This window comes from Oryzias latipes, chromosome 19, assembly GCF_002234675.1.
Source record: "Oryzias latipes chromosome 19, ASM223467v1".
NCBI lineage: Eukaryota > Metazoa > Chordata > Actinopteri > Beloniformes > Adrianichthyidae > Oryzias > Oryzias latipes.
In genome coordinates, this window is record NC_019877.2 from 18,211,597 (window position 1) to 18,239,429 (window position 27,833).

A 27,833-nucleotide genomic window follows, 5' to 3' on the forward strand; every position below is an offset into this window, starting at 1 on the left:
AAGTTTTACTAATAATAAATAAAGTTGTGTTTTAGGGGTTTCTGTGCGTCAAGAGAGACATCTATGGGCAGACTTGGCAACAAAGACACAAACTTCTTGTTCATTTGTAAATAAAAACTGACGATAAATCAATGTGGATGAAAGTGCGCCTGCGCCATCAAAGTTTAAAGCAGTTATAGAGTGACACAGATTTGTGAGGAGGCCCGCAGCCCGCTGGGTAATCGCTCGCCATCACTTCCCCTCGGCATTTTTTTGTGAATGGAGCTCATTATGCATGCAGCTTCCACGCAGCTCCATTCACAAGCCGCGCTCCCTCCTCTCTGCAGGCTGCGTGGGTCCCACTAACGCAGCCTAAATGACCACAAACGGTTAACGGATGGATTATAAGATGGATGGATATTTGGACCAGCAAGTGCCTTACACTTTAGCAAATGTACGTATGCCTCAGTTCTTGTTTTGAACTCCTACTTTTGTTGTTTTTCTTCCTCCTCCATGGCCCGACTCTGCGCTCCGCGTTGCGTCTGCACGAGTTTTGGCTTGAAGGCGCAGCTGTGCGCGCGGTGGAAAACTGTTTGTCAAAGCCTTTTAAAGACCTATTTCGAAATCTGCACATATTAAAGGATGGCATGTGCTACATTTAAACGTGTTTGTCGAAGCTTCCCCCCTACTTCTTTCGGTTTAGGATCGCGTTACTCTGTTCCAAATGGTCACTTTGCGCGTTTGTTTATGTGTGTATATATATATATATATATATATATATATATATATATATATATATATATATATATATATATATATATATATATATACACACACACACACACACTCACTCCTTTCCCATCTCTGGGTTTACAGAAGTCGCAAGGAAATGGGCCCCTAAATAGACTGTTGATGGCTGCAAAAAGGAAATTCATGGATACAGAATTACCCCCTCAGGAATCTGAAGGTAACATTTAGGAATCTGTGTCATTTCTTGATCTGTGAGTGTATTCTGATGTCTATAAGGATGTTGTGACTAAATTTTTCTCCTGCTTCCCTTCAGACCTCTTCCAGGATTTAAGCCAACTTCAAGAGACATGGCTCACAGAAGGTGAGGCTGCTTTCCTCCTCAAATATACTTTTATGTGTTGATGAATTATCTGTCTGACCACACAACATGGCCATCCTTTGGGTTCTTTAAAAGCTTATTTAGAGAAACGAAAACTTTTTTTTCAAAATGTAGTATTGTTTTCTTTCATTTTTGGTTTGGTTGAGAAGCCCAACGGCTCTGATGCAACACATATGCTCATAACCCACACAACCTCCCCCTGCATCTGAAAAAAAAAGTGTGAGTGAGCACAGACGGCACATTATTAGCTTTGAGCATGGCCTATTTTGGCCACATTGGCATGTATCGTGAGTGCCAGGCTGCAGCCAAAGCAAACAAACTGACTGTTTGGCTTGTGTCACTCAAAGGCACACAGTGATGAAATGAGGCCCAGCCAGGGGCAACTGTCTGCTTGTAGACTTAATATGTTCGCTGCTGACATGAACCTTAATGGTGTCATTATACTGTTGGGCTGTTGGTCATTGTGTGTTTCGGGGGCCAATCTAGAGCAAAGAAAACATGGCTGTGTGGGTTTAAGTGAAGCATACAATGAGGTGTAAATGTAGTTGTTTGTGCTGCTTTGATGTGGAGGTTTGGAAGAAGAACGCCACTCTCTTTGGACATTTACATTCAACTGCAAAAGCCACTGAGGCTGGATGAGTGCTGCTTCAAGTCTCCTCCTGCTTATCCTCAGAGCTTGCTTCACTTGAGCGTGTCTGTGCAGCGCAGCCAGGGCTGTTTCACATTAATGTGCAGGAAGAAGACGCTTTCTCGTGCTCACCTTAAACGTTAATTGGAAGCATACATGCAGAAAGCTTGACATCCCGAGGACTTCGGGAAACAAGGTGGTCCGGTCTGGAATTTAAACAAAAGTGTTTTGGACACTGGAAGCTGGTGGGCTGGAAAACAATCTGTTGGTCAGTTTTGAAAATGTTATTTCCAGTTGACATAAAGAAATACATGTAATTTTCAAGTTGGGCTTTTTAAAAGTCTTTTTGTCAGTTTTATTTTTTGGTGTTCACACCGAAGTGGTGCTTTAGAATATTTTGCATTTAGTCACACATCTACATGTTTCACGAACTCTGTACAGTCTGTGCCACGCACTCTCGACCTTAGATAACCATTCATCCAGTAAGTTGAATGAAGAAAGACTTGCAGACACAACATTTTAATAATTGACACATCCCATCAGGTGTCGCATGGTCCCATCATATCCGTACTGCACCAAAATCTGCTGAACCTGGTCCACCATGCTTAATCTGGGGTGATCACTTAACAAATGCTCTGTGATTGGTCCCAGTGCACAGTTTATATTCCTGCAAGAGACAAAATATTACAAATGCTTTTAAAATGATTAGAATTGCAGCTTATTTGAATAAAAACTGATTTCATTCATGTGTTGTTAGATGTGTAGTACAACTGGATTATTGTGCTGCAGGACTCTAACTATGTCTCAGATTTATCCATAACCTGCATCCCATTGATGCAACTTTCTGATGAAAATGCTTTTTTTGTTGGTGTTTTTAACATGTTCTTGCAGCATCTTTTTTTCATGATGGACATGATAAGGAAAATGAACTACTGCCTCTCTGCAGAAAGTATGTCATAGAAAACAACACGTTTTTTAATTTAAGCTAAAAATGGCACCATCATAATTAAAATGACCAGTGGGAACACTTTGAAAATAGATCAGACATGATCGGAGTGGGACTTTAATGTAAAGTAATCTTAGTAATATGTTCATAAACCTGTTAAACAACATTAAAATTGGCAGGTGGGTTTTGCCATGCTATGGGATGATCTTTGAACGCAAATAAAATACAAAAGCCTCAGCCAACTGACTGCATCAGCCACCAGTGTTGTGTGAGGACCATTCTAAGAAACACGAGACATAAAAATCCCCAGAGATGTGTTCATCCTCTGTGTTCTTGTGGTTAGAAAATGCTGAGCTCACGCATTACATTTCTGTTGTGACCTTTCACCAACTGTGCGGGCTGTCTGCCTCCTACAGATCTTTTTGCCATATTTATAGGTTTGTCCAACTGAATTTCCGATTCACTCGAATGCTAAGCAAAAAACTGACCGATGACTTGATAAAACCATATAATTTCTACCAAAGATAAGAGAAACAACCAGAAAAATAATCGATAGAGTGCTGTGAACTGGCACACAGAACAGTAACATACCGCTAATACTAATGAAACCAGAACATCCATCATCTTATGACATTTTGCTTTTGATTGTGTTTTTGAAAAGTTGTATTTTACACTAAGAGATCTAAAAAAAAAGTATGCTAAACTTGTGAGAAGAAAATCTGAACTTTATGTCAGACGTGTGAATCAAACTGCTTCTCACGATCAAGCCCAGTGACTTAGTGTCACAAGTAGCATTATGCATATTGACAAATCACAAGACGTGAAGCAATCGGATGCAGTGGAAGTGTCTGCATGGACAGAAACTTCCAGGTCGAAGTCGCTCTGGTGCCTGCCGCTGTTTGTGGCAAACAAAAGCGCATCCCATCGAGTCACCACCTTTTTCTCATGCAGTGTCAAAAACCCACAAACTCTATTCACACCTGCACCTCACAAAGTAGAGGACCAATAAACTCTAACAATGGCTGCTGCTTCAAAGCCTGGATGGGCCACACTTAAAGGTTTACTTCACCCAAAACACATGGATTCACCAAACTGCAGCTCTAATTCCTTACAATGGAAAAATGTCCTTCTCAAAACAAGTTAAAAATTTTTGAAAACCCATACAGGAAGTTTTTCCGTTGTTATAAGTAAAAAAAAAATCTTCTAGTGGAAGTACCGGTAGTAAAATTTCTCTTAAAGTAAAGAGCTTTTAAAATAAGTTGTGGTGTTCTGCCTTTTAGAACAAAATCTTGAAATTAGTAATAAACACTCATATTTAGATACATTATTCTGGTAATTGGAAATACTTTGTCTTAAAATAAGCGTGTGTTGCTTAAAGGAGTTTATTTCCTCAAATTATCTATATTTATAAAATTCTAGACCACAACTATCTTAGAATTACACTTTAAAATATACATTTTTCTTAAAATTAAACGTTAATGTATGTTCACTTTCGAACGTCTGTCCTTCTGTTGTTAAATACCTTCGTACTGTGTAAGGAGTAAAAAAAACATTGGTTTCTCTGAGTAAAGCAAGATAACTCATCTTTAGAAATTTACCTGAAAGTCCCACTCCGATCATCTTTTGGCCTGTTATAAAAGCATTCCTGGTGGTCTCAAGAAATCAAGAAACGGATGTCGTTTTCTAGGACATATTTTCTGCAGAGCGGCAGTTGTCTATTAGAAATTCACTTCATAGTTGTGGTTGGGGAGCAACCCCGCCCCCTTCCCCATCACCCATCTGTTTACATGCTTTCCCACTAGCTTACAGACCCTGACACACCCAATCTTACATTACCTGTGCAACAAAAATGGAGAGCAATATTGGAGCTATCCAGCCATACAATTCTGAACCAGATTCCAGCTCAGAAAAGAAAAACCAAGACATATGTATATTTTTCTGCAAGTGGATGCATCAGAATGGAGCAGTGAGCTTGTGGCCCACAGCATTTGTCTTCTCCTGATTCAAACAATTTGAATAAAGAAATTCTCAGAAATGCAATTTTAAGATTAATAATTTTAAATATGTCCTAAAATGCCACAAAAACATGCAAAAAAAACAACAAAAACACAATTTTCATCCAGAGGGTCTTTAAAATAACAACAAGACATTAAAGATTTATTGTCTGAAAACAAGTTGTTATAACTTACTGAAAGGTTACTAACTTACTTTGGTCTTATATCAAGTGTAATAAGATATTTAAACTAGAAAATAGACAAAAAATACTTGGTGAGATTTTGTGTCTTTTCAGTGTAGATTTTGTCATTCTGTTCAGCTTTGGGAAAAATGTCTTTGTCCACTTAAATTCTTAAAGGAAAATATGCTTTTGACCACATACAGAAGCAGAATCATGATTTATTTGGAAAGTATTTTTGTAGCTGGGGCTAGATTATTTTCTTTATGGTGGCTTACCGAGTTTCTTAAAAGGTAAAAGAAGGTTGGGCAGAAAGATGGAAGTGTAACTTTATCAAAGCGTTATTTACCTTCAACTTCGCCTGGTTTTCCTTCTATTTTTTCCCCCCTTAGCCTCTCCGACTAAGACCTCCCTTTCCTGTCGCATTAATTAAAGACCTTATGACTGATTGCAGTTGTGAGATTCGCCACAGTTGTAAAGGCTGGTTGGTTGAAGAGAGGGTTTTTTTTTCAGTCTACCAAAGGAGCGGAAGCAGGAGGGAGACGGAAAGGGTGAAGCTCTGAATGGCAGGAGTTCAGGAGCTTGTCACATCTTGTCTCATTTTGGCCCTGAGGTTTATACGACTTTGGCTGCTTTGCTCCTCCCAGGATCTCCCACTGGGAGAAGGGAGGAAAAAAAAGTCATTCAAGGTGCCTGGAAGCTGTGAGGGAAACATGCTCATATAAACACACTTTCCTTCTTGTGCTGACTTGCATCTCAAGACGAGTTTGTTCCTGGAAGCCAGTCGGATGCACACGAACACACAAAGGAAAGTGTGCAGACCCAGACAGCCGAGGTTACGATAACGTCTGACGCTCATCATTCCCCCTCCGCCGAGCTGCAGCTCGTGTTCTGTTTCTGACATGTTGAATACAAAGAAAAACGATTGACTGTTTGATCTGCAAAGCAAAATGTTGGCCCTCGGTCATCATAAAGCAGCATATTTGTCCCCCTTGAGGGCAAAAGACTGAAAAGTTAAAAGGAGGTAATATCATTATGGCATAGTAAATCACAGGATGCAGCGTTTATAAAAGAAATCGATGTAATTTATCAGAACGCGCTCCAGAACGGAGTCATCCGGTTTCCTCTGCACAGGAAGGAGTGTGACGACAAGAAAGTGGATTTGAGTTTCTTATTTCCTCTTTTTGTCCTCTGCATGTAAGTTTCAGTTTCTGCTTTGTGTTTCACCGTCTGGAAACAGAAATACTGGAGAAGACAGAAATGGGACAGAAAGTCAGATTCAGGACACAGTGAAGAGTTCCACCACAGCATCATAAGTAATACACCACCTACAACTCGGGTTTTACACATGGACATTTATGTAGGATATAGCTTACAGTCTAGCTCTGTGCCTTTGTTGCTTATTACATCCCTGATACTTTGCTTTTATATTTTCCTTACTTGCAATTAATGTGCAATTAACTACTTGCTACTATGTACATTAGTACTACATCAGAGCAGATATTCTGTAAAAAACATAGCTACAAAATCCAAAAGGTTATTTTAAATCTGTATACATTTTCTCTAAAGTTTGAGTTGAACTTATATAACTACTGGTATCATAATTGATACCTGCTAACTCATTAGCGTAATCCAAACTGCTGCTTCCATGAAATCTTAAAAACATTTTTGACGGGAAACGGTTTGACTAATTTTCTAAACTTTATGGTGAGAATAACCGGTCTATTATTGTTCTTTTTTTTGTCAACAGACTACTTTCTGTTTTGAAAGAAAGCAAAATTTGCTGAAATTTACTTCTTTATAATACGGTTAGTTAAAAATGTGTGGATCAAATCTGAGACAGTGGGTAAACAAGGGGCCTTTTCCCGAACACTCATGTCAGTATTTTTTAATCTTAAACAAACATTGTTGTGAGTGAAAACTCACTAGCTTAGCCAATTGATACTATCTATGACTCATTAAAAAATGAAGTTGCACATTTTCTTGTGGATTTCATCAAAGGGTAATAGAAAGCATCCTAATACCAAAAAATTGAATTTTCTTTCAATTCTTAAATCTAGTAGGCTTTAAAGGGTTAAAGTCCTCGTAAATTTGTTCTACCTAGTTGAAATACTTAGACCTGTCTCAAGGGGCACTATTTTTTCCTACTGTTTAGTGTTAAGCAACAAATATATTTGAGTTGAATTTAAAAAATGAATAGAATTCGATCATAGAAACCTTTATTTTCTAGCATTTTGTACAGTTTAACATACTGGCCCTCATTTGTTTGCTAAATGCCGCAGAACATGTATGTAGCCCATTTGATGCAGACAGTTTGAAAGGTAGAAAAATGTTAACACTTAAAAGCATCAAAGATGACTATGGTTACAAAACAACCAAATACCGTGTTTTCCGGACTATAAGTCGCTGCGGAGTATAAGTCGCACCAGCCCAAAAATGCATTATAAAGTAGAAAAAACACAGATAAGTCGCACTGGACTATAAGTCGCATTTTGACGAGAAATTTATTTGACAAAATCTGAGACCAAGAACTAATAACTTGCACAACCTCATATGACACAATCATAGCAGACTGTTTATGTCATAATTTCACAGTAATTCTTTCTCATACTTATTTATTTATTCCATTCATGAAGCATCATTGGCCAACCAATACTCTGTTTTCATCCTGTATTTGTAGAAACAGTTGTCATTTTTATTGCATTCCTGAATCTATGAAATTATTGGAAAATAGAATATTATGTTGTTAGCCTTCAAGATCTTACTGTAAAAAAAGTTTGCTGATTCTCTGAGTCGCTTAACATGCTCTTAACACTTAACATACCTCATACATCAAATTTAGCCAGGAACATCATCTCTGCTCCTCACAAATGAACATAACAGGAGGGTTAACACTGTATTTATTTCAATTTATTTCTAATATAAGTCGCTGCGGAGTATAAGTCGCACCCCTTGCCAAACTACGAAAAAAAGGGCGACTTATAGTCCAGAAAATACGGTTCTAAAAAGGACACAAAATGCTTGATATGCACTGGCCCTCCTAGCTAGTTTGGTGGCTCTGTTAATGCAGGACATGGCAAGGTTGGCTGCACTTTGGTGCGATTGTCGGTGGTGCATGCTAGCTTTGACACCTCATGTAGCATGGCATGGCACCTCATGTAGCATGGCATGGCACCACATGTAGCATGGCATGACACCTCATGTAGCATGGCAACCTAATTTAAACTGTTCGTCAAAGACCAACATAAAAAAATCTTTAAATCTTTTGTAAATGGTTATTTAGCGCAAACATTCCATATCGCCACCAACTGGATGAAGTGAGCAGGGCATCCCTTCACTAGGGACAAGGTGGCATAGTTGGAAGAGATTGTAACACAGTGGAGGTCAGTATAAATTACTGTATATCGATAAATCCAAAGGCTCAATTTGAGTTCTCCCATCTTTGCAATGAAACAAAATTCTGAGGGTGCAATCAGACTCAAGAGGGTCGGTCTGACATCTTGAGACACATACTCCCAAACCTTCTCATTTCTTTAACAGGTCATTGTAGACATGATAAGTCCTTTGTACCAACTTATCAAAATTTTGCACATGTGAGATGCTTGTTGATTTTTGAATTTTACTTTTATCAATGCATTTCCTACATTCATTCATTCATCTTCTGCTGTTTTATCCCTTTCGGGGTCACGGGGCTGCATTTCCTACATGCAAATGAAAATGACTCTTGCTGCATTTAAATCTTTTCCAACTGAGACCTTCTCTTGTTGAACTTCAATTGTTTTCTGTCTGTTTCCATTCAAACTCTTTAGTGATTTCTCATCTTTGCAGAAGAAATCCAGATTCCCCGTACAGATTCAGTCCCCAACAGCTACATTTCATCCAAATAGCTGGCTTGTGACACAACTTGACAGATTCTCTCACTGGTTATGCCAGAACAGCCAGTTCTGTCTGTCTGAATTTCTACAGTGGAAGCATGCAGAAAGTGGTTGCTGTATGGATGCCTGACTGGTTTCGGTAAACGGGAGAGAACTAACAAAGCTCAGACACGATGCGCTGATGAAGGAGATCTGGAGACTTTCTTTGTGTTCTCGTTTAGACCGCAGCCTGTAGGGGCTCCGATGTTTTTTCTTTTTTCTTGCTGACATTGCAACATCGAAACAAATTAGGCAGAAAAAAAAAACAATTTCAAAATAAAAGCAGCTGAAAATAAATAAATAATGAAAAGATACCTTCATGGGTTACCAGGTATATTTAAAGACATACCATGAAACAATCTACATGTCCCTTAAATCATTCTGTGAATGAAGGAGGTGCAGATCATAGACTGAAGGTCACCTGAAATGAGAACTAATGGTTTGAACTCAAAAAAAGACTCGATAAGGAAGCTCAGTCAATGAAACCAGAACACCTTTAGAATAATCTCAAATATGTGAAAATATATTAATTATTTTTTCACTTCTGTTGTCATTTCAGCTCAGGTTCCTGACAGTGATGAGCAGTTTGTCCCTGATTTTCACTCTGAAAACTGTGAGTACTTGTTGATTTTATTCATTTTTTGTTCTTCGATATTCATTTCAAAATGTTTTGCATTTATGTCTTTAAGTGACATATATAAAATGGGAAAAAGAAGTCACAAAAAAGAAACAGTATTATTGGCATTTCTCCTTGTATGTATGGTGCACTTATATACACTAGCTGTACTATTTTTTGTATATTGACCTAAATTTGTCAAATAATATGATGCTGCTTCTGTAGCGCTTTTTTGGAACTTCCCAACAAAGGGGCTTTTCCCGCTAATGGATTCATCAAAGATCACGCTGGCACAAAATTTTCTTTAACTGAAGCCGTTAAAATCCGTTTTTTTTTGTTTTTTTTGGTTTATGTTTCTTTGATCTTTCCTGCACTGACCCTTTCTATTTCAATGTTATATTTTTCCCTTTGACCCTGCTGCATTTATCCATTCTTTGCTTGTTGAGGGTCCATGTTCATTTGTGCTGTGTGAAAATTGGCATTTCAGAAAGATGTGTCCCACGAATTATCTTATATTTATGAACCAGTTTTTACAAAAGAAACCAAAAGTTTTTTGTTGTTTTGATGCATATTATTTTACCATATGCCATGTTTTTAAGAAGTCCATGCATTTCATATAAAAGAAAAAATTATGTTGATTTCAAATATGAGTCGTGTAGACTTCAAACAATGCTAAAGATAATGTAAGTCATTTATGCTGCAATAACCTTTGTCAGGCAAATGAATGCAGTAGCAGAAGTCCTAATGACCCAGTCTTTACTGAGTACACTTGGATGCTTGCATTTTGTGCTGCTGTCATTAATTTGCATGTCTTTGATAGGCTGAAAAGGTGCAGCCCAGGAAACCAGTACGCAATTATTCAGGGTTCAGGTACAAAGGTGGCCTTTTGTGCACATCGGAAGGTGAAAAAGGGAGAAGCAAATTCCTGGTCTGCACAACTGAGCTGCTATTTGAATGCATTTCTTTTTTCGCTCTGGGTCTTAACAATAGAGGTTCAGGATCTGGAAGGTAGTCTTTGTTGCTGTACAAACAGTCCCCCCCTTTCACATTTAACACATCCTCTACATCTCTACCAATGGCTTCCAAATGTTTGGTGAGGAAAATGGAACTTCAGGAACAATCCCATTGCGAAGTGAAAGTTGCAGCTTTAGGTGCCTATCAAAGTCACTTCCTCCAATGAATCTGTGCATCTTTTGTGTGCAAAAAACATCATGTGATTTCATCAACTGCAAGTCACAACTGGTCAGCCTGTGGTGACACGTACCCTGTTCAACACTGTGGTTGCCTGTTGGCCAACAATGCAGAGGAGGAAGTCAAGATAAACCCCAGGGCAGGCAAAGGTCATGTCTACTTAACCTGCTGGCCTGACACCCAATCAGCTGTCAGGTTTCTGCTAAAGCCTGACCTGGCTGTGATTTGCAGGGTCACGCCGGCTTCGGTTTGACGGGCAGCTGAGGCAAACTCGACAGGAATGCTCTTGAGCATCAGAATCCCCGTTGATCGCGGTCAAAAGACGTGGTTAGCGCATCTTTATTCCTTTTTTATTTGGAAAGCTGAAGCGGACAAACGGTTAAAAACATGTTGGTCTATTGTTTGTTTCATGAGAACGGCTTATCCCTCCCATTGAATTGAAAGGCAAGAAGTCAAAAACAAGTGACTCACCTGTTTCTGAAACTAAAACAACAACAAAAAAAAGGAGGGAAAAAAAGCAAATCTCTAATCCAAAGTGACCGGAGGATAATTGAGGCCTGCAGCGCCTCGTTGAATCAGACATTGTTTACTAAGTCAAGTTTTCACCTGCATGGGTGTGGCGCTGCGAACACAGAGCAGACAGACAGAAACGAGGGCAAAACACATGCTGGAATGCTAGATTACAGAAGAGACCAGGGGCAAAGCAGGAGTTGTGCAATACCTTCACATCTGGTAGATCTATCTCATTGGGTCCAATCTCCTGCAGTTCACAGCTAACAAGCATGCTCTGTTTGCGGGGCTGCCCCAGAGGGGAGGTTATGCAAACATGCAACTTTTATGCACTCGCCGATCTGCCTGGCATGTGTTTCAATTGGCAACAATGGCGTATTTTCATTGATTTAATGTTTGAACGGCTTGAAGGAATTGAGAAAGGGAGGAAGGTTGCTGTCATCTTCGAGGGTCATCCTGCCGCCTGACAGACTCCTTTTGTCATTTTACTTCCTGTGGTGAAGAAACACACGCTTCTGTCCATCAGGGTTCTGCTTAAGCAAACAGACGTTAAGTTTAAAAAGTACCAGAAAGTCTTCTTCTCAGAGCTCGTCCTGCTTTTGTGCGAGTATGCTGTTTACACTTGGAGCTGACTGAGACATGTGAACCATTCATAAATTTTCTTCCCTGCGTGCGCAAAAGGAAGTGCCCCCCCCCCCCCCGCACACGCACACACACACCTCCTCCCTCCTCTGCAGCTCCCTCCTTCAGTCTTCATTCATAAAAAAGCCCTACAGTACTACAGAGCCCCCCTCCTCCTCTTCTGTTCTCCAAGTGGATACTCCAGACCCCTCCTTCCCTTCCTGTGTCTGTACAAACTAAGTCAGACTCAAAAGTACCCCCCCCCCCACAGCAGCACTAGCACCCCTTTCCCTTTTCTCTCAGCCTCTTTGTGCTCACGTACTGAGTGTTCCAAGATGTGAACTAATCCAGTGATTTTGGAGCTGTGTGGGACAGTTGTTTAGTTTTGTGCCTCAGTAATTATATAGGAAGTTGTGGCTATAGAATGCTGGAGTCCTAACCGAGAGCCAGCTTGGAAAATCAGGGACACTGTGAGAGCAGAGGAAGTGGAACAGTGTTCCTGATACCCAAGATCACTGATGTCTGTTAACTGTCGTTGTGTTTTGGGTGTTTTTAACGTGTACTTGTGGCATTTTTCTGTTGATGGAGGACATATAAATAGAAAATTAAATTTAAGATTTCATTTCTGAGAGTTTCTTTATTCGAACCGATTGGGATCAGGAGCTGACAAAAAAGTGCAGTTTGAAAAAGGTTGTAGAAGTGATGTCGCAAATAGAATCAATACCTCAAACAAATCAGAATCAGAAAAATTAAAAACCCCTTTGTTGTAATTGTTGCACAACAAAAATTGTGACACGACAATTGTGAAGTTTTTTCTCCAGCTGTTTAAAGAATATATAAAGTATGGTTTAAAAAAAAAAGTAAAATATTAAAAAAAGAACTAAAATATATAAATTCTAAATATGTACATGTATTAAACTCTAACATTTATTGCACTTTTTGAGCCAATGATTGTATGTGTACTTAAATTTTACATGCTGTATGTCACAATGTCTTTCTTTTTATTTATATATATATCCCTTGTGCTATCTTAGATGACCCCACCCTTGCATTGACGTGTTATTCCTACCATGACAAAGGTGGAAAGATTTCATGTAATCCATGGACACCAGTGAGGTTCAGAAATAATTGAAGAAAAAAGGTTCAGAGCACTGTCTAGTGGGTCTAGATGACCCAACTCCCAACATTAAAGTGCTTAAGATAGCACAAGGGTTACATATATATATTTATTTATTTATTTTGTTCTATTTTTCGTTTTGCAGGTTGACAACTTTGAGGAAAACTTGATCTTTTCCAGTATTGCTCATCATCTTGTTGTCAAATTTCTAAAGAACTCCTGCCACTCTGCAGGAACTATGTCCTAGGAAACGACACAGGTTTTCTAATTTTGGCTGAAGAAAGCAAAACCATATTTATAAGACCACTGGGAACACTTCGAAAATAGATCAACACATGACTGGAGTGGAACTTTAAAAGATTTGCACTTCTGTTTTTGTGTGTACAGAAAAAGTGAGTGTCAAGCAAAAAGTGTTTTCTATGTAAATTATAGAACAAACTTTAGGAAGGAAAAGAAAAGGGGGTTAAAGTAACCCAGATCTGACAAAACCAAAACTGTGGCTCTCTGACACTAAAGGCGTCCTTTTGTTTGGATTGTTTTCTGGATCAGAACTAGTCCGGTTGGGCCCTATTTGGAACCGCTGGACGGTAGGAGCACTGAGCATGCCCCCTCCTCCCAGCCCGACTCCCTCTTTTCCCTTTAGTAGAAAAACATGCAGCTCTGCTTGCTTCTTTCCAAAATACAGCTGCTATGCAACTAAGTGTGCAAAAACATCCAGGTGCCTGCCAGATATGTGCTGATGGCGCTTGCTTCGCAGAGGCGAGCCTCCTCTTCTCTTTGTTTTTGGTGAAAGTAAAATGGTGGATTTCTCTCATGTGAGCCAGTGATTTCTTTATGAAGGCGTCTCGTCTCGTCATCTCGTGTGTGATACGCACACACACGCTCTGGGCTTGGTGTCTCCACACTGCTTTTACACACAAACCCTGCACTTTTATGAATGGGCTGGTTGTGAAAGACAGGCTGAGGCAGCACATTGAGTTAAGGGGAGTAAACCTTCATTCATAACATTGACGTGAGGTATTCCTCTGTTAACAGCTCCTGTTTTTTTATTTATACCCGACATTTAGATCTGATTCTTTTTATCACTGTACCAAATACCACTGTAGTAAAAATCTTTGATAGAATTTGAGAACTTAGTATCTTTGGTTTACAGCAGGAACCTTTTCATGGCTGAGCTGAACTTCTCTGTGTTGATTTAGAACAGCCCCACTGAAGGAGGGGGGATTTGAGGCCAGCAGAGCAACTTTGTGAATGGACAGCAGTGTGTGTTTTATTATAGCAGAGAAAAGGGAGGTGTTCTAGCAGAGAGTTTAGGTTCTCTGGTGCATCCTCACTTGTTCACCTCTGCTCTTCTCATGCAAAGTGCAGAACAAAAATTGAGCCAATTATTGTTAAAAGTAGCTCAACTTTGGCAAAACATACTGGCTGTAAACTTAAAACTTACTCAATTAGTAGTTGGTTTTTTTATATGGGATTGGTGGGGTTTGCCACTTTTTTCTATAAGAAAGCTCACCTGAACTCCAGAGAAGAAGAAAAAAAAAACATCAAACCCTGTTCCAGCTTGAGAACCTGGCTTTGGTTCACTTGCAAAAGGAACTCTGGTTCGGATCACATCAGTGTTAATCATCCGCAGACTATCTAGTGGACCAAAGAGTGGAAGACCACCAAAGGAAGTCAGTGAGCTAAACTCTGTGCACAAAATAGAAGGAAAAAAGTCCTTAACATGAAACTAAAGGATCATGAAAATGTGAAGCTGTCAGTAAATTGGGTGTAGAGATCAAACCACTAACTAACAGTGTTTAGAATTGTACTTTTAGAAAGTAATTAGTTATAGTTACCAGTTACATTGCCCAAAAAATAATTGAGTTAGTAAGTCAGTTACAGCATAAGCAAAGTAACTCGTTACTTTATTCAGTTCTGTGCGAGTTACAGCGTACCGGGCTGTGAAATCCACTTGTTTTAATGGTGTTGCTTTGTCACCGGAACACCGTTGCTGGGTGGCTTGTGAAAGAAAATGTTTGGGGTCCAGTGCTTATTTGGATTTAATGTGAATTTGACGTAAACGTTTATTCTTTTTGTTTCAATTACAGCTAAATATTGCTACATTTATTGCTGACATTTCCTGTTGTTTTGATCCTGCCCACTGCGCTGCACGTGCACATCTTAGAGAGAGTCAGCATGCCCCTGCCCACTTGACTCCCTAGCCAGTGCCCCCTCACTTCCTACCCCCACCCCTCTGTATTAGAGTTTTATACTAAGTAACTATTGTAGCAGGGATAAAAGTAATTAATTAGATTATTCCATTACTTAACTCAAAGTCCCACCATCTGTCACACACCTAGGTGTGTGAAATTTGTTCCCCGCATTTGACCCATCCCCTGGGGGAGTGGTGAGCTGCAGACACAGCTGCACTTGGGAACCATTTGGTGGTTTAACCCCCCCAATCCCTTAATGCTGAGGGTCAAACAGGGAGGCAATGGGTCCCATTGTTTGAGCCTTTGGGTATGACTTGCCCTGGATTTGAACTCACGATCTTCTAGTCACAGGGCGGACACTCTACCACAAGGCCACTTAGCTAGTCTTAACTTGTAATGGCATTAGAAACGCAATTACGGCATATTTAAACAGCATTACTCCCAACACTTTTTTGGGTCAAAACTTGTTTTGGTGAAATAGCACCACCAAGGAAGCAATTACTGAAACAGCAGAATTTTTCTTCGTGCTTTGACTCATCGTTGACGTGCTGTGTCTGAAAACAAAACAACCAAATCAAGGTCAAACATCAGCAATGTCCACTATCGTCTCTAACATTTAGCATTTTCCTTTGACCTTTCCACATACAATAATAATTAGAATTTTTCCTCCAGAATCCCAACTGACTCTCAGTACATTTATGAAAGTAATTTTACTTTGCTTGTATGCACTATTTCTTGTTGTGTCATTTTATAATGCTCCCCTGTTCATGAACACCACAAAGCCTTGTAAGCACACAATATTCTACTTTTAGCATTTCAGTATTTCATGATCTGACTTTATTCTATTCACAACCAAAACAACAAAAGAATAAGTTTTTTTAACTACTCTGGCCTGGCAAAAGGCAGAAAGGGCATCATGTGAAAATTTGGAACAAATATCTGCCACATATCGATCGAAGTAATGTAATGACTTGGACTTATCTTAGAAGACCATCATTCAGTCAAACGATGCAATCCAGGAACTTTAAGGAAAGGACAAACCCATTTTAAAATGAAAAATTCAGTGTAACGTTTGGAAAATAAAAATAGAATCCTCCTGCCTAAACATCTACCTGTAGAAATGTGTTTCTTCTTTAAAGGTCGAGGTTTGTTCCAGTGTTTCTTACCCTTCTGTAGATTCCTCCTGTAGCTTCTTCTTACAAAATAATACATTTTTCCATGTAAAGAGCTGTGTTACAGTGCACCCTTTAGCACTTACGCTTATCAACACTTTTATGAGTGGAGGTGCTGGAGGGGTGAACGTAATGTAACTTGCTGACACAGAAGGTGTGTAGACCGAGTTGAGAGCCGACATACGGCTGTATCGATTCAAGAGAGGAGTAGAAGGAGATGGCAAAGCCTGATAGATGGCTTGATAAAGATAAATCACAGATAAATCCGCTTGAAAGCAGATTGAGGATGGAGAAGGATAAGAACAGGTCAAACGTGCCACAAAGAGTTACGGTTGAGATCTCAATCGAGAGGTGAGGGTGAAATGAAAGGTTGAGGTTGCGAGAAATGCTAGAAAAAGACGAGATGTGGCTAATAAATCCATTTAGGGTCGTTACCAGGAAGGAGATTTCACCTCCAGATGCCTAAAAAAAACTCAGGTAGACATGTTCTTTATGAAGACCTGAACGACTGCCCTGGCACACAATGATACACTGGTGAGCAGCTCATTTTATCATTTCAGTAACAGCATGGGGGCTGATTGATCCCGACATGAAACATTAAAGGGGGACAGTTATATTGAGGGCTGAGGGATTGAGAGAGAAGAGTCAATATTGTGCCAGATTAATTACATCCAGCCCTCGTTTGTGACAGGATGTCCCTCTCGCTGCACATGTCCAGAGACAGGGATGTATTGTATCAGATCCACTAAACAGCACAGGGGAGTGAGATTTATAGTCACTCAAAAGCCATTAATAAAAAGCCAGCACTGCACAATTGAAAGTGAAGTGGACGATAGGGAAAACACAAGAAGGCAGAACTTTTAAAGCTTTTAATTTAGAAGAAAATTGTGTTTTTGGTGTTTTTAACGTGTTCTTTTGTCATTTTTCTGCTAATGACAGATATATACAGAAAATTTAACTTAAAATGGAATTTCTGAGTATTTTTTTTATTCTAATTGTTGTGAATCAGGAGCAGACTAGAAAATGTGTATTTGCAATAAACAAAATATGCTGGGTGGGCCACAAGCTCCCTGCTCCGCTCCATTCTGATACTTCCACACGTAGACACATTTACGTTTTTGTTTTCCTCATTCAAGGTGGCATCTGTCTCAAAACTGTGCCCCTGAATAGCTCCATTATTGCTCACCATTTTTGTTGCACCAGGAATATTTGGTTGGAACCAGAATGGGCGGTTTCCTACCCAATTGGATGGTTTTGATGTTAAATTTTTCTGGCAAAAATAGCTTTGGGCGGTGGGGATAATATTGGTGGGTTTGTGATTGGTTTGTTATTGAAACACGTCTCAGCAGGAACGTGCAGTCAGGAGAGGCAGGTGAGCCTTGGGGGTTTCGCCCGGGGTGTAGAACCAACACTGTTTTCACCCTCAACTCAGTAGTGAATTTCTGATTAACTACTGCCGTTCTGCAGATACTATGTCCTAAAAAACTACACAGTTTAAAAACGACATAGCCATAGTTAATAGACCACTGGGAAAGCTTTTACAATAGATCAAAAGATGATCGGACTGGGACTGTTCCCAGAGCAGGCACAGCACAACAAAAGGTTTGAAGTTCAGTGTGGAATGATATTATATTTATCATTTCCAAAAGAGAAAGGAAAAGATGTAGCCTTATGAGGCAACAATTTTCAAATGTGGTGATTTCTAAAATTGATATAGGGAAGTGAAAATGCCAACAACATCCTGTTGGCTAACACGAGGCAAGGACATTTTTTTAACCACCATTAAAAACTGCCAAAAATGTAAGTTTGTGAGAAAGGGGAGGTTCTGGCAATGGGGTGACTAGTTACCCTCAAGGTAACTAACAACAGTTTTTCAAGGAACCTGAAGTATTTTAGATGAAAGCAGACCACCGCCCAATCAGATCAGGCCAGGTGTTATAGATTCACTGGTAACTGAGTTCCCCAGAATGGAGGCTACCCTTGTGGCCTCCGGCTCTCAGAGATGAAGATGAGTTTGACAGAGTTATTGTCACAATTCAATGTTGTAAAAGTGAGATGTAGAGAAATCAAATCAAATCATTTTTCAGCATCAATCAGCATTTTTCATACCTGGTATAACAAAGGGCTGTACACCAGAATAAAATATGTAAAACAATTACATTACAGACATACACAACCCCCACTCCCGCTCACACCTCCCAGCCTATGAGCACATGGAGATAAACATTGGGCATCAAAAAGAAAGATCTTGATGGTACCCTCCTGAACCTCTCTGCTCTCATCCAAACTGTGAGAAAGTGACAGAAGACACGCATGTTATTTCACGGTTGAAAGCCTGTGCCTATTCACTATGAATAGTTTTTCTATTTTACTTTAAGCTGAAACATTGCCAACTCTCTTAAGGCCCGCTCACACCGGGACGAATTTCGCCGGCGATTTTCGCCGACGTTTAACGCCTCGTGACTAAACAAAGGGCACCTATGTGAGTGTGCACACGAACGCGAAAAAACGCCACGCGTCAAAGCGTCAAAAAAAAAAACGCCTCGGGTTTGTTTTGTTTTTTCGCCGCAACGCGTCGAAATCTATTCGACCAATAAGAATGGCGCTATTGCACACGTGTCTGGAGCTTCTGAAGTTACAGTAAAACACAACTTGGGGGCGCTCAAACACAAAACTGCCTTGCTGAGCAAACATACCCGCGAAGAAGATAGACGTCAAGTAGCATCTACACAGCCGCGAAGAAATAATGACGGACATTATAAAATATCCCCGAACCAAGCCAAAACATGAAATATTCATGTTTTCTTTGTATTATTCTGACAAGCGCGTAAATACTTGCTCTCTTCTTCTGAGTGAAAAGCGACTTTAAGAAGCGTAAAGTTGCGCAGCGCCACCTTGTGTACAGGAGTATTTGTGTTTACATTAAGCGCCATCTAATGTCAGGGAATGAAATTCCATGTTCGCTCGGCTCATCGTCAGCGAAAATCGCCTGGGTGTGAACACAAAAAACGTGGCGAAAAACGCTGGCGAATAACGCCTGGCGAATATTCGTCCCGGTGTGTACGGGCCTTTATACTGTCAATTCTTGACGTTTAGTCTGCTTTGTGTTTGTTTTTCTTATTGTGGTAGTCTTCAGATGAAAAATACCAATAGAATATGATTGTGGTGGAAGAAGCTAACCACAGCAAAGGTGTGAGATTGATCTCTCAAGTTATCATCATCAGATTGATTGTATTTGTTTTGAGAAATATCTCTTAGCCAACACTTTTCATTTGTTAGTCTTTATATTAAGCCAACTTCTCATTTTCGTTTTTTAAGAACCAGCTGAGAGGTGTAGCTCGTCAAAACGTAGTTTTATAACTAGTGTTCCTGTTAATATTTATCCATCATGACAGTAAGGCTCAGCTGGTAGCCGTGGGACAAGTAGATGTAGGCTGAACTCTGTGTTCTAAGTGTCTAAAAAATGCTGAGGCCGTGTGCCGCTGCACACGCACTGTATATTTATGTGAGATGAGAACCAGATCTCTAGATAATGCTCCAAAGGTCCCCGCAAGAGTGAAACTTGAATCTTATTTGTATAATTGGACGCATTGAGCTCATATTTATGTGCCTCACATGTTCTGCGCTTTAGCACATTTCTGTCACCGTGTTTGACATTGGGACTGAGGTCCAATGAGTTACGGCCTGCGAGGCTGTCGTATGTTGCAGACTTCCAGAGGTCTAAAACGTGGCCAAGCTGCGTATAAACATCCACTGTAAGATTCTCCAGATGCACTCCTGTCTTCAAACTGGATTTCCCTACACCAGGCCCATTAATGGTAGGAAATCATCTTTCTAAAATAGGATAGAAAGGTTCATTGCCAGGTCTCTTTGGCTTTCAAAAAATTACTTTGACAGATATAGCATGTCATTTGTGCAGCTTAACAGTTTTTTATCTCCCCAAAAAAATCCAATCCTTTTCCTGATAGTATCTCTGTTGCTCAGCTGAGAGGCCCTTTGTGTGCAGAAGAAGGTGTGAATGTGTGTGTTTCCAGGGGGGGGGGTGCCATCCCTGCTCATGTGATTTGTTTGTGGTGGATGTCAACTGAATGAGAGCCCTGCCAGTGTAATGATCCCTCTGCTTCCTAAAGCACTCAACCATGACCATCACCTTTCACCCTGCATCCTCCCCCCACCAGAGCCAGAATTTACATATGTAAACCCCCAACTCCTCCTCGTTTTATGCTGGGGGTCACCCCTTTAAGTGGCACCCTGCTTTGGGTGCCACTTAAAGGGGTGACCCCCAGCATAAAACGAGGAGGGCATCGTGAAGATTATTGCAAAATGCAGGAGGAGAGAAGATCAGCTTCAAGTTAGGAGAAACCTTTTGACCTTGCTGGTGTTAGCGTTGGTAGGAATCTGCCTCATTCATCTGGGTAAAAAAAACAGAGAGAATGAACACCATCAATGAATGCATAAACACTAAAACATATCTGGCACTTTTTTTGAACAAATCAACAGCAATGTTGTACAAATCTGTCCTTCGCTTCTATACACTTTCCTGGTTTCTTTGATCTCACAAAGTCAACACTCTCTCCTCATACCAGCTATGAAATGTGAGATTCTGTGAGAACAAAAATGATGCTATACCATTTCAGAAACCAGTTAGAGGAGGTCATGTTGCTCCAAATAAAAGCAGGAAGTGAAAGGAACCTGAGGAGCAGAACTCTCTCTAGATCTGCTTACAAGACTGCCAGCACCTCAAAAACTTGCAGCAAATCTGACGTCATATGGACACAGAAGTGCTGAGAAGTGTTATAAAAAGTTGTAACCGGCCTGGATTTATTTGTTCTTGTTACTTAATGTTTTTAGACAACAGCAATATTTATTATAAATAATGATTGGGTTGAAGACGATGCCACTTCCCCGCCTCACTGCAATTCCTGTTTTTTTACTCCACCAGAAATGTGTTTATACATGTATTCTAAATAATGCCAAATTATGACTGATGCACAAAAACTCCTTAGGCAATTTTTTTGTTAGATGTACACACACACGCACACATGGGTGTGTAGAAATGTCTTGTTGTTTTCTCATTGGCCAAGGCATTGTGACACTCCAAACAGTATATAAATAGTGCTCGATCATGCCGTTCTGCTATGCTGTTACTGATGTCTTTGGCATAGCAGGACTGCGTTGCACATGTGAGTCTCTCTGCATAGATTTCAAGGATCTTAATTGTTATTTAACCATCGGCTGAAACTAAATGTTTGATTCTGGTCCCGGGTCAGCCAATTACAGAGCATTGGGAGGGACGTGTAAAGATTCTCTTCGATTTTCTGTGCTGAAAAAAAGTGTTGGCCAGAGAAACCTGTTCACACAGTCCACTGTGGCAAAAGGGCCCAGTTAAATTTTAAATTCTTCATTAAAATGAACCAAATCACACAAGTCATCAGTTTAATCAAGTCTGTAAAGTAAATTGTCCATCAAAATGCAAACCTCAAACTAGATTGTCTATTTGAGCTTGATACTACAATGAATGTGGATTCAAAAAATACAGCCACAAGAAAGAAGGTAGCTCCATCTCAGGTGCATTCACTTCTAACTTGTGAGGCTGCTATACAAAAGCAAGTCAATCTTGTTTAATGACGTAAACGTATTTATGATTGGTTGGCACATAAATCTTGTCTGACATGCTGGTGCCCTCATGAAATTTCAGCTGTACCTGCTGTAAGCACAGAAACCGGACTGGTTGTCATTGTTTGCTAAATTCAGCCTCCACTAATTAGAAACGGATGCAGTGGCACTCAAGGTCACAATCCAACACACAAACTGCTCCCTGGAGCTCATTTAGCAAATTAATTAATATTCATAAAAGGTCCCCATAAATAGCTCAAACCCACTCAAACCCTGGAAATGGATCTCATGCTCATCTGATGCTTGCTTTGAACATCTTTGTTCAATCCAAGCCCATCAAGAACTAAACTCCACCCAGTCCTGATTGTGGTAGTGGGGAAGCTGAATACACCTTTTGAAGACTGGCGGTGCCTGAGAAAATGGGGTGTGTGCACAGACAAACAAACATGCTTGTAATCGCTAAAAGTGGCAGTCATGTGCCACACTCCGTGTCCCGGCCGACATGCTGTCGGAGCCTCAGAGGAGGCTGGAATCCCCTTTGAGTCTGTTTGGGAAATCTGGGTAAATGCTCTCTAATCCAGCTGATCCTCCCTAAAGCCAACACTTCCTCACCTGCCTGCCACGGGAGAGTGAGTATGGACCAAAAATAGGAAGTTTGTGATGACGAGCAGGGCCATTCGTCTATCAGTTTAATATTTAATACTCTTATGCCCTCAAAGACCAACAGGCCAGAGCGGAATAAGCACGCAAACAGAATCATGAATTTTGTAGATCTTGAACGTTAACTTTTAGAATAAACCGTCAGGAGTGTTTCTGCATCTTACTCATACTCAAATACCTTCCGCACTTTAAGGCGTACCAGATTATAAGGTGCGTTAAGCCAAGACAAAGAGTTAGAGATGAGTCATTCAGTCAGACTTTATTAACTGCGTTCACACTAATTCCTAACATTGATAGTAACATTCTAAAATGACATTTGCCACTTTGTCGCTTTTTGAAAAAAAATACGGTTTTTGAGTGCACCTTCCTAGTGCAGAATATAGGATGTTTTATTTAATCTAAAAAAATAAAGGAAGAAAACTAATCTAAAACAACTAAATTAAAAAATGTAGCTTAAACTAAAACCTTTGCAGGACTTTCAAACCAACCCAATGCTATTTTTACAGAAGAATCTTTGTTTGCACAATCATCTACTGTTCTTCACTTTGTTTTTGCTCTCAGCCATTTCGGGTTACATTTACTCCATCAGATGTTTCTTTTTTCTCCTCCCGCCTCTTCTTGTGAAAGGCGGTCACTGCTGTGCAGTAACCTGGGGTGCTCCGTCAGCCATCGTTCACAGGCCCACAGACCAGACAGTCATTTCACGCACACACAGACGCACACTCTTGTGCACAAGCTCACACAAAAGCGCATGCCTTCTCAGCTGGAAGTGCACAGCTGCTGCTGTTTACCCTGTTGAGACCAGAAAAACATCCTGTACAGTTCTCCGGGTAAAAACCCCCTCTCACATAATAAACACAAGCCGTCTGCGCAGTTTGAAGCTCCACTTTGGGTGGTTTCTGTGGCCGTCGAGGCAAAGGTCTCTCTCTGCAGCTGAGCTTGACAGACAGCTTGATAGATATGTCAAAGACTAGGTGGGGGGGGGCATTAAGTAATAAAAAACATGAGCGTTTCAACGCATTGTGCTTCATCAAAGTCTGTAATTCCTTGCCAGAAAGGAGATGGCTGACATCTGGATGCTAACAGCAAAGAATGTTGGGACAGTAAGTGTGTATGTTCCTCTAACAGAGGTGTGACACTAGCTTTTATCAGCCCACAGATATCTCTTTGACCTGTACTGTTGTTTAGCTTTGAGCCTGACGGTGACAGAGGAAGTTTTGGCTGCTGTTGTGTCTAGCACAGCAAAGAAAAGTGGGCGAGGTGCACGTTTGGCTTCTAAATGACTGCTGGTATGCAGTCGTGTGTGAGCCTGTGTGTGCGTGTTTGTGTAAGTGTGTGTTTGTACAGGGCTGTTTTCTGCCCCGTCTTTTGCATTTGACAGTCTCTCAAGCACATAAAAGAGATCCCAGTGCAGACAGAAGAATCAGGCTTTGTCATGGAGCTCATTGATGACAGTGTTGGGGCAGGGCGATTTTATGCAGAGCACAGAAAGCCTGCTGTGGACTTGTGTGCCAACCTATTTGTCTGTTTTCTGTTTTGCCTCCTGCAGCCGTGGCGTTTCATAGTCCTCCAGTCACCATCAAGAAGGAACCGCAGAGCCCAGGCTCTGACCCCAGCCAGTCCTGTAGCCACAAACAGAGCTTCAGCTACCCCAGTGGAGAGCAGTGCCTTTATGCCAGGTACCTCCACCTTCTGGAAATTGTCTTTTTCTTATTTATTTTTTGCTTTTCAAGCCCTGCAGCAGACTGCCGACCTGTCCAGATTGTAACCCGGCTTTTGCCCAATAGTAGACAGGCACCTGTGACTCCGTGACCCCAACAGGGATACAGCAGGTTAAGAAAATGGATGGATGGTTTTCAACTGCAGTATTTTTACAACAAATATCTGAAATGTTTGGACTGAGTCTAGAGGTGCTCATGTGATCAAATTAACCTGAAAAAGAGCAATTTTTATTTGGAAAATGTAGCCCCCTCTTCTGTATCTACACCCTGAAATCTTGCAGTGCATCATGTGAGGAAATTCCCTGAAAAACATCTGCCTTATTCAATCAGAATTACCCTGCTGGTTGGTTTCATGTGTTCTTCTGTTAAAGGAAGGATTTGCACAATATTCCATGCACCATTTAGAGGATACGTTGCATCTATAGCCATTGTTCTTAAGTGCTTTTGATCACTGATAATTGTTTTTTCCTTTTTAGTCCTTCACAATAAAACTGAGTTCTTGAAGGGAAAAAATCTAATTTCAGTTCAATTTGCTACATTAGCAACTTAATCTGATCTTTTTCAAACTGAAAAAACAAACATCTTTGTGTCATAAATGAACAATAGGATCTTCATATTTATCAACAAAATGTATCTTTGTTTTTGTAGTGCCTATGAGCAGAAAAGGGCTGCAGGAGGAGCAAAGAGCTCCTGCCCAGGAACCCCCATCTCTCCTATGCAACAGCATTATTCCCCCAAACCTGCAGCAGCTGGACGACCTGATGCCGGCTACCTGAACCCAGCTGCCACTTCCCAGCCCCTTCCCAGCAACAATTACCAAATCAACCCCAGGTGATACCTACCTCACGGATTTCTGACCACCGACTTGATTTGAGCAGGATTGTAAAGCAAAAACCTCTCTTAGTTCCAGGTTTCAGAGCCCTTCAGGAGACCCCATATGTCCCCCGTTCCCCCCACAAGGGCAGCTCTTCCCGCGCATGCCATCCGGACCGGGTGGCCATGGGAGCAGTGGAGGTGGAGGGCCAGGGGGTGGTGGTGGTGGCGGCGGCGGCGGCAATGGGACATATAACCGGCAGCACTCTGACCCCTGCATGCCATACCTGCAGCAAAGCTTTAAGCAGGAATATATGGACCCGCTGTATGAGCGGGCAGCTCACATGGCGGGGCCAGGACCTGGGCCAGGACACGGACCTCACCCCCACCCACACTCCCACTTACACCGGTTCCCACCAGCCCACATGATGGTCAAGCAGGAGCCCACAGACTACACCTACGAACCCGGTAAGGGCCAAGAACTGCAGCTGCTTCCTTCAGACCCCGACAGATCCTAATAATCCATATCAAGGTGTTACTTTCAAACTTCCCCCATGTAAACTTTTGTTACAGACCAAACCTTTAAATCATTTTTGCTATTTGAAGTAGGAGACGCTATAGAATAATTAAAATAGTTCAAACTACATTTTAGAGGCGTATTGTGAAATACTGCTGTTGCAGCTGTGGGGGTTTATCAGAGGGGGGCTACATCCATCTCTTTCGGACACAGACACATTTTTTTCAAACAATTCTGCAACAAAGAGAAGAGCAGGAAAATATATATTTATAAAGGCTAAATGTTTTTGTTTTGCTTTTTTTTGCAAAACTACTCATTGTTCTGACGACTGGAAAAATGTTGAGTTTTAACAGAAAAACAACATTTCTCAGTGGTTCTGAATGAATTATGGTACATGTTATTCTTGCAGGAATTTTTCCATTTTTAACAATTTTTTTTTTGTCTCATTAAAAGCTAGGATCTAGAAAAAGTGAAATTATTAGTAAAATAATTCCAAATCCTTTTGCTCCAAACTCTTGAGAATAGAAAAACTTGATTTAAAACTAAAAAAAAACTCAAATTGCACTGCCATTTTCGGTTGGATGTTATTTTAAAGTTCAATAAATGTTGACAAGTTGGACTGGCATTCATTGTTAATATTTTGGAAACAAAAATGCAGGTTAATGTTCTAAGAAACAATTAACTACAATTAAGTAAATAAAAACTCAAAAAAATACAAGCTATTTCCTTGAAACTAGCAAAAAATAAATACTTGGCGGTATGACATTCTATTTGAAGTAATTGAAGTAATATAATCTAACAGTTAGCTTATTTTTTACTTTTTAAAAGCTTGTTTGGAACTCCTGGTTCATAGATTTTGATATCTTATAAGGGTATTCTGTTTAAACACAATCACAAATCATCATTTGAGCTGAAACCAAAGAATTCGGCAGTTTGTGCTGTGTAATTTTCCACTGCAGTGAAAAAGCCCCTCTTCAAAAACCTCCTCCCCAGTGGGCACAGTTAACTCAAGAACAAAATGTCCAAAAGGCAAACAAACTTCTTCACTGTATCCAGACTCAGCCTGCAAAACTCCTCCTTTTAACTCTGACACTTTAGAGCGAAAAAGAAAAAAAATGTTTTTTTTCTCCCTTGCTGCTTGAGCTCCTCCCTCCCTCCTTACAACCCCCCTCCCTCCCTCTGCAGCTCAGAAAGAGGCAGAGGAATTTCATTGAGAAAATGGAGGGCACTGGAAAGACTAGAGTCCCTGGTGGAGCGCTCCAGGGTTTCAGGTTGCAGCAGCGGCTTCCTTTTTCTGCAGGCAGATGAACTCATAATGGAAAAACAAGTGTGGCAGCTGTAACTGGAACCTCTCACTGGCCAGGCTTTGGGAGAGGGGTGTAGGTAGGGGAGGGTAATGGGGAAGGAGAGTGTAAGGAGCAGGGAGGCAAGCTCAGGCACTTAAACAGCCAGTTTTACCAGCGCAGAGCTCTTGTGCTAGTTTTTGACTGTGAAAACTGATACTTTGTTTGTCCTCATCCACATTTCAGCTGCTGGACATTCAGGTCACATTCCTGCAGATCATGCATGGATGGATGAGAATTCTCGGCTTCTTTTTTGCCATTGTTGTAACAACAACGGGCAAACCTGCAAAAAAAGAAAGGGGAAGCGTGACACTGACTTTTTATGTGGATTCTTGCAAAAGGGGAAAGTTTGAATAAAACTCCAACATGACCATTCTGGAAGCTGATGGGACACATCTGTCAACACAAATCTGAGCAAAGGGGCAGATTTCTTCTTTAGCTGAAAACACTGTAGCACAACGGGGAAATCTTTTTATTCTAGTCAGTATTCTTGCCCCATTGGCAGATTTTCTTTATATGAACACAAAATCTGCTCAGAATTCTTATTTTAAGGAAAAATTTCAAGTCGTTAAGACATGTTTTCTCAAACTTCGATTATTTTGCAATTAAAAAACTTGGAAGACAGACTTTTACTTGAAACAACAGTCCTTTTTATACTTTCTTAAGATTCAGTTTAATATTATTGTAATGTCACATTCCAACATTAAATTCACAGTTTCTACGGGTTCAGTACATTTGTCACTTGGTACAATTTTACTGTTGAATTATTGCCTCCTTTTTATCTCACTGCACCGTAAATTCATGCATTCCTCTGATACGACCTTCCTTAACGTTCTCATAAATGTACATTTCAGCTCTGCATTGAAACTCAAATTGAATTTAAAAAAAACGTTTTACAATAAAAGAGAAAGGTTGAAAAAATGAAAACGCTGTATTGACACCATGAAACAGTTTACAGAGAAAAACTGCAAA

The 27,833-nt window shown here is 40.4% G+C and overlaps 1 protein-coding gene across 1 annotated transcript in view; it reads left to right on the forward strand.

Annotated features, from left to right (window-relative positions):
* Positions 1-213: 213 nt before the first annotated feature.
* etv4 (ETS variant 4) overlaps positions 214-27,833 on the forward strand; it is a 38,839-nt gene continuing 11,219 nt past the window's right edge. Inside the window, exons 1-7 of the mRNA XM_004080637.3 lie at positions 214-433; positions 856-946; positions 1,043-1,090; positions 9,329-9,382; positions 24,017-24,146; positions 24,837-25,019; positions 25,093-25,469. Of these exons, the coding sequence (XP_004080685.1) occupies positions 377-433; positions 856-946; positions 1,043-1,090; positions 9,329-9,382; positions 24,017-24,146; positions 24,837-25,019; positions 25,093-25,469 (940 nt within the window). The 5' untranslated portion in view covers positions 214-376. The remainder of the gene's footprint in view (positions 434-855; positions 947-1,042; positions 1,091-9,328; positions 9,383-24,016; positions 24,147-24,836; positions 25,020-25,092; positions 25,470-27,833) is intronic.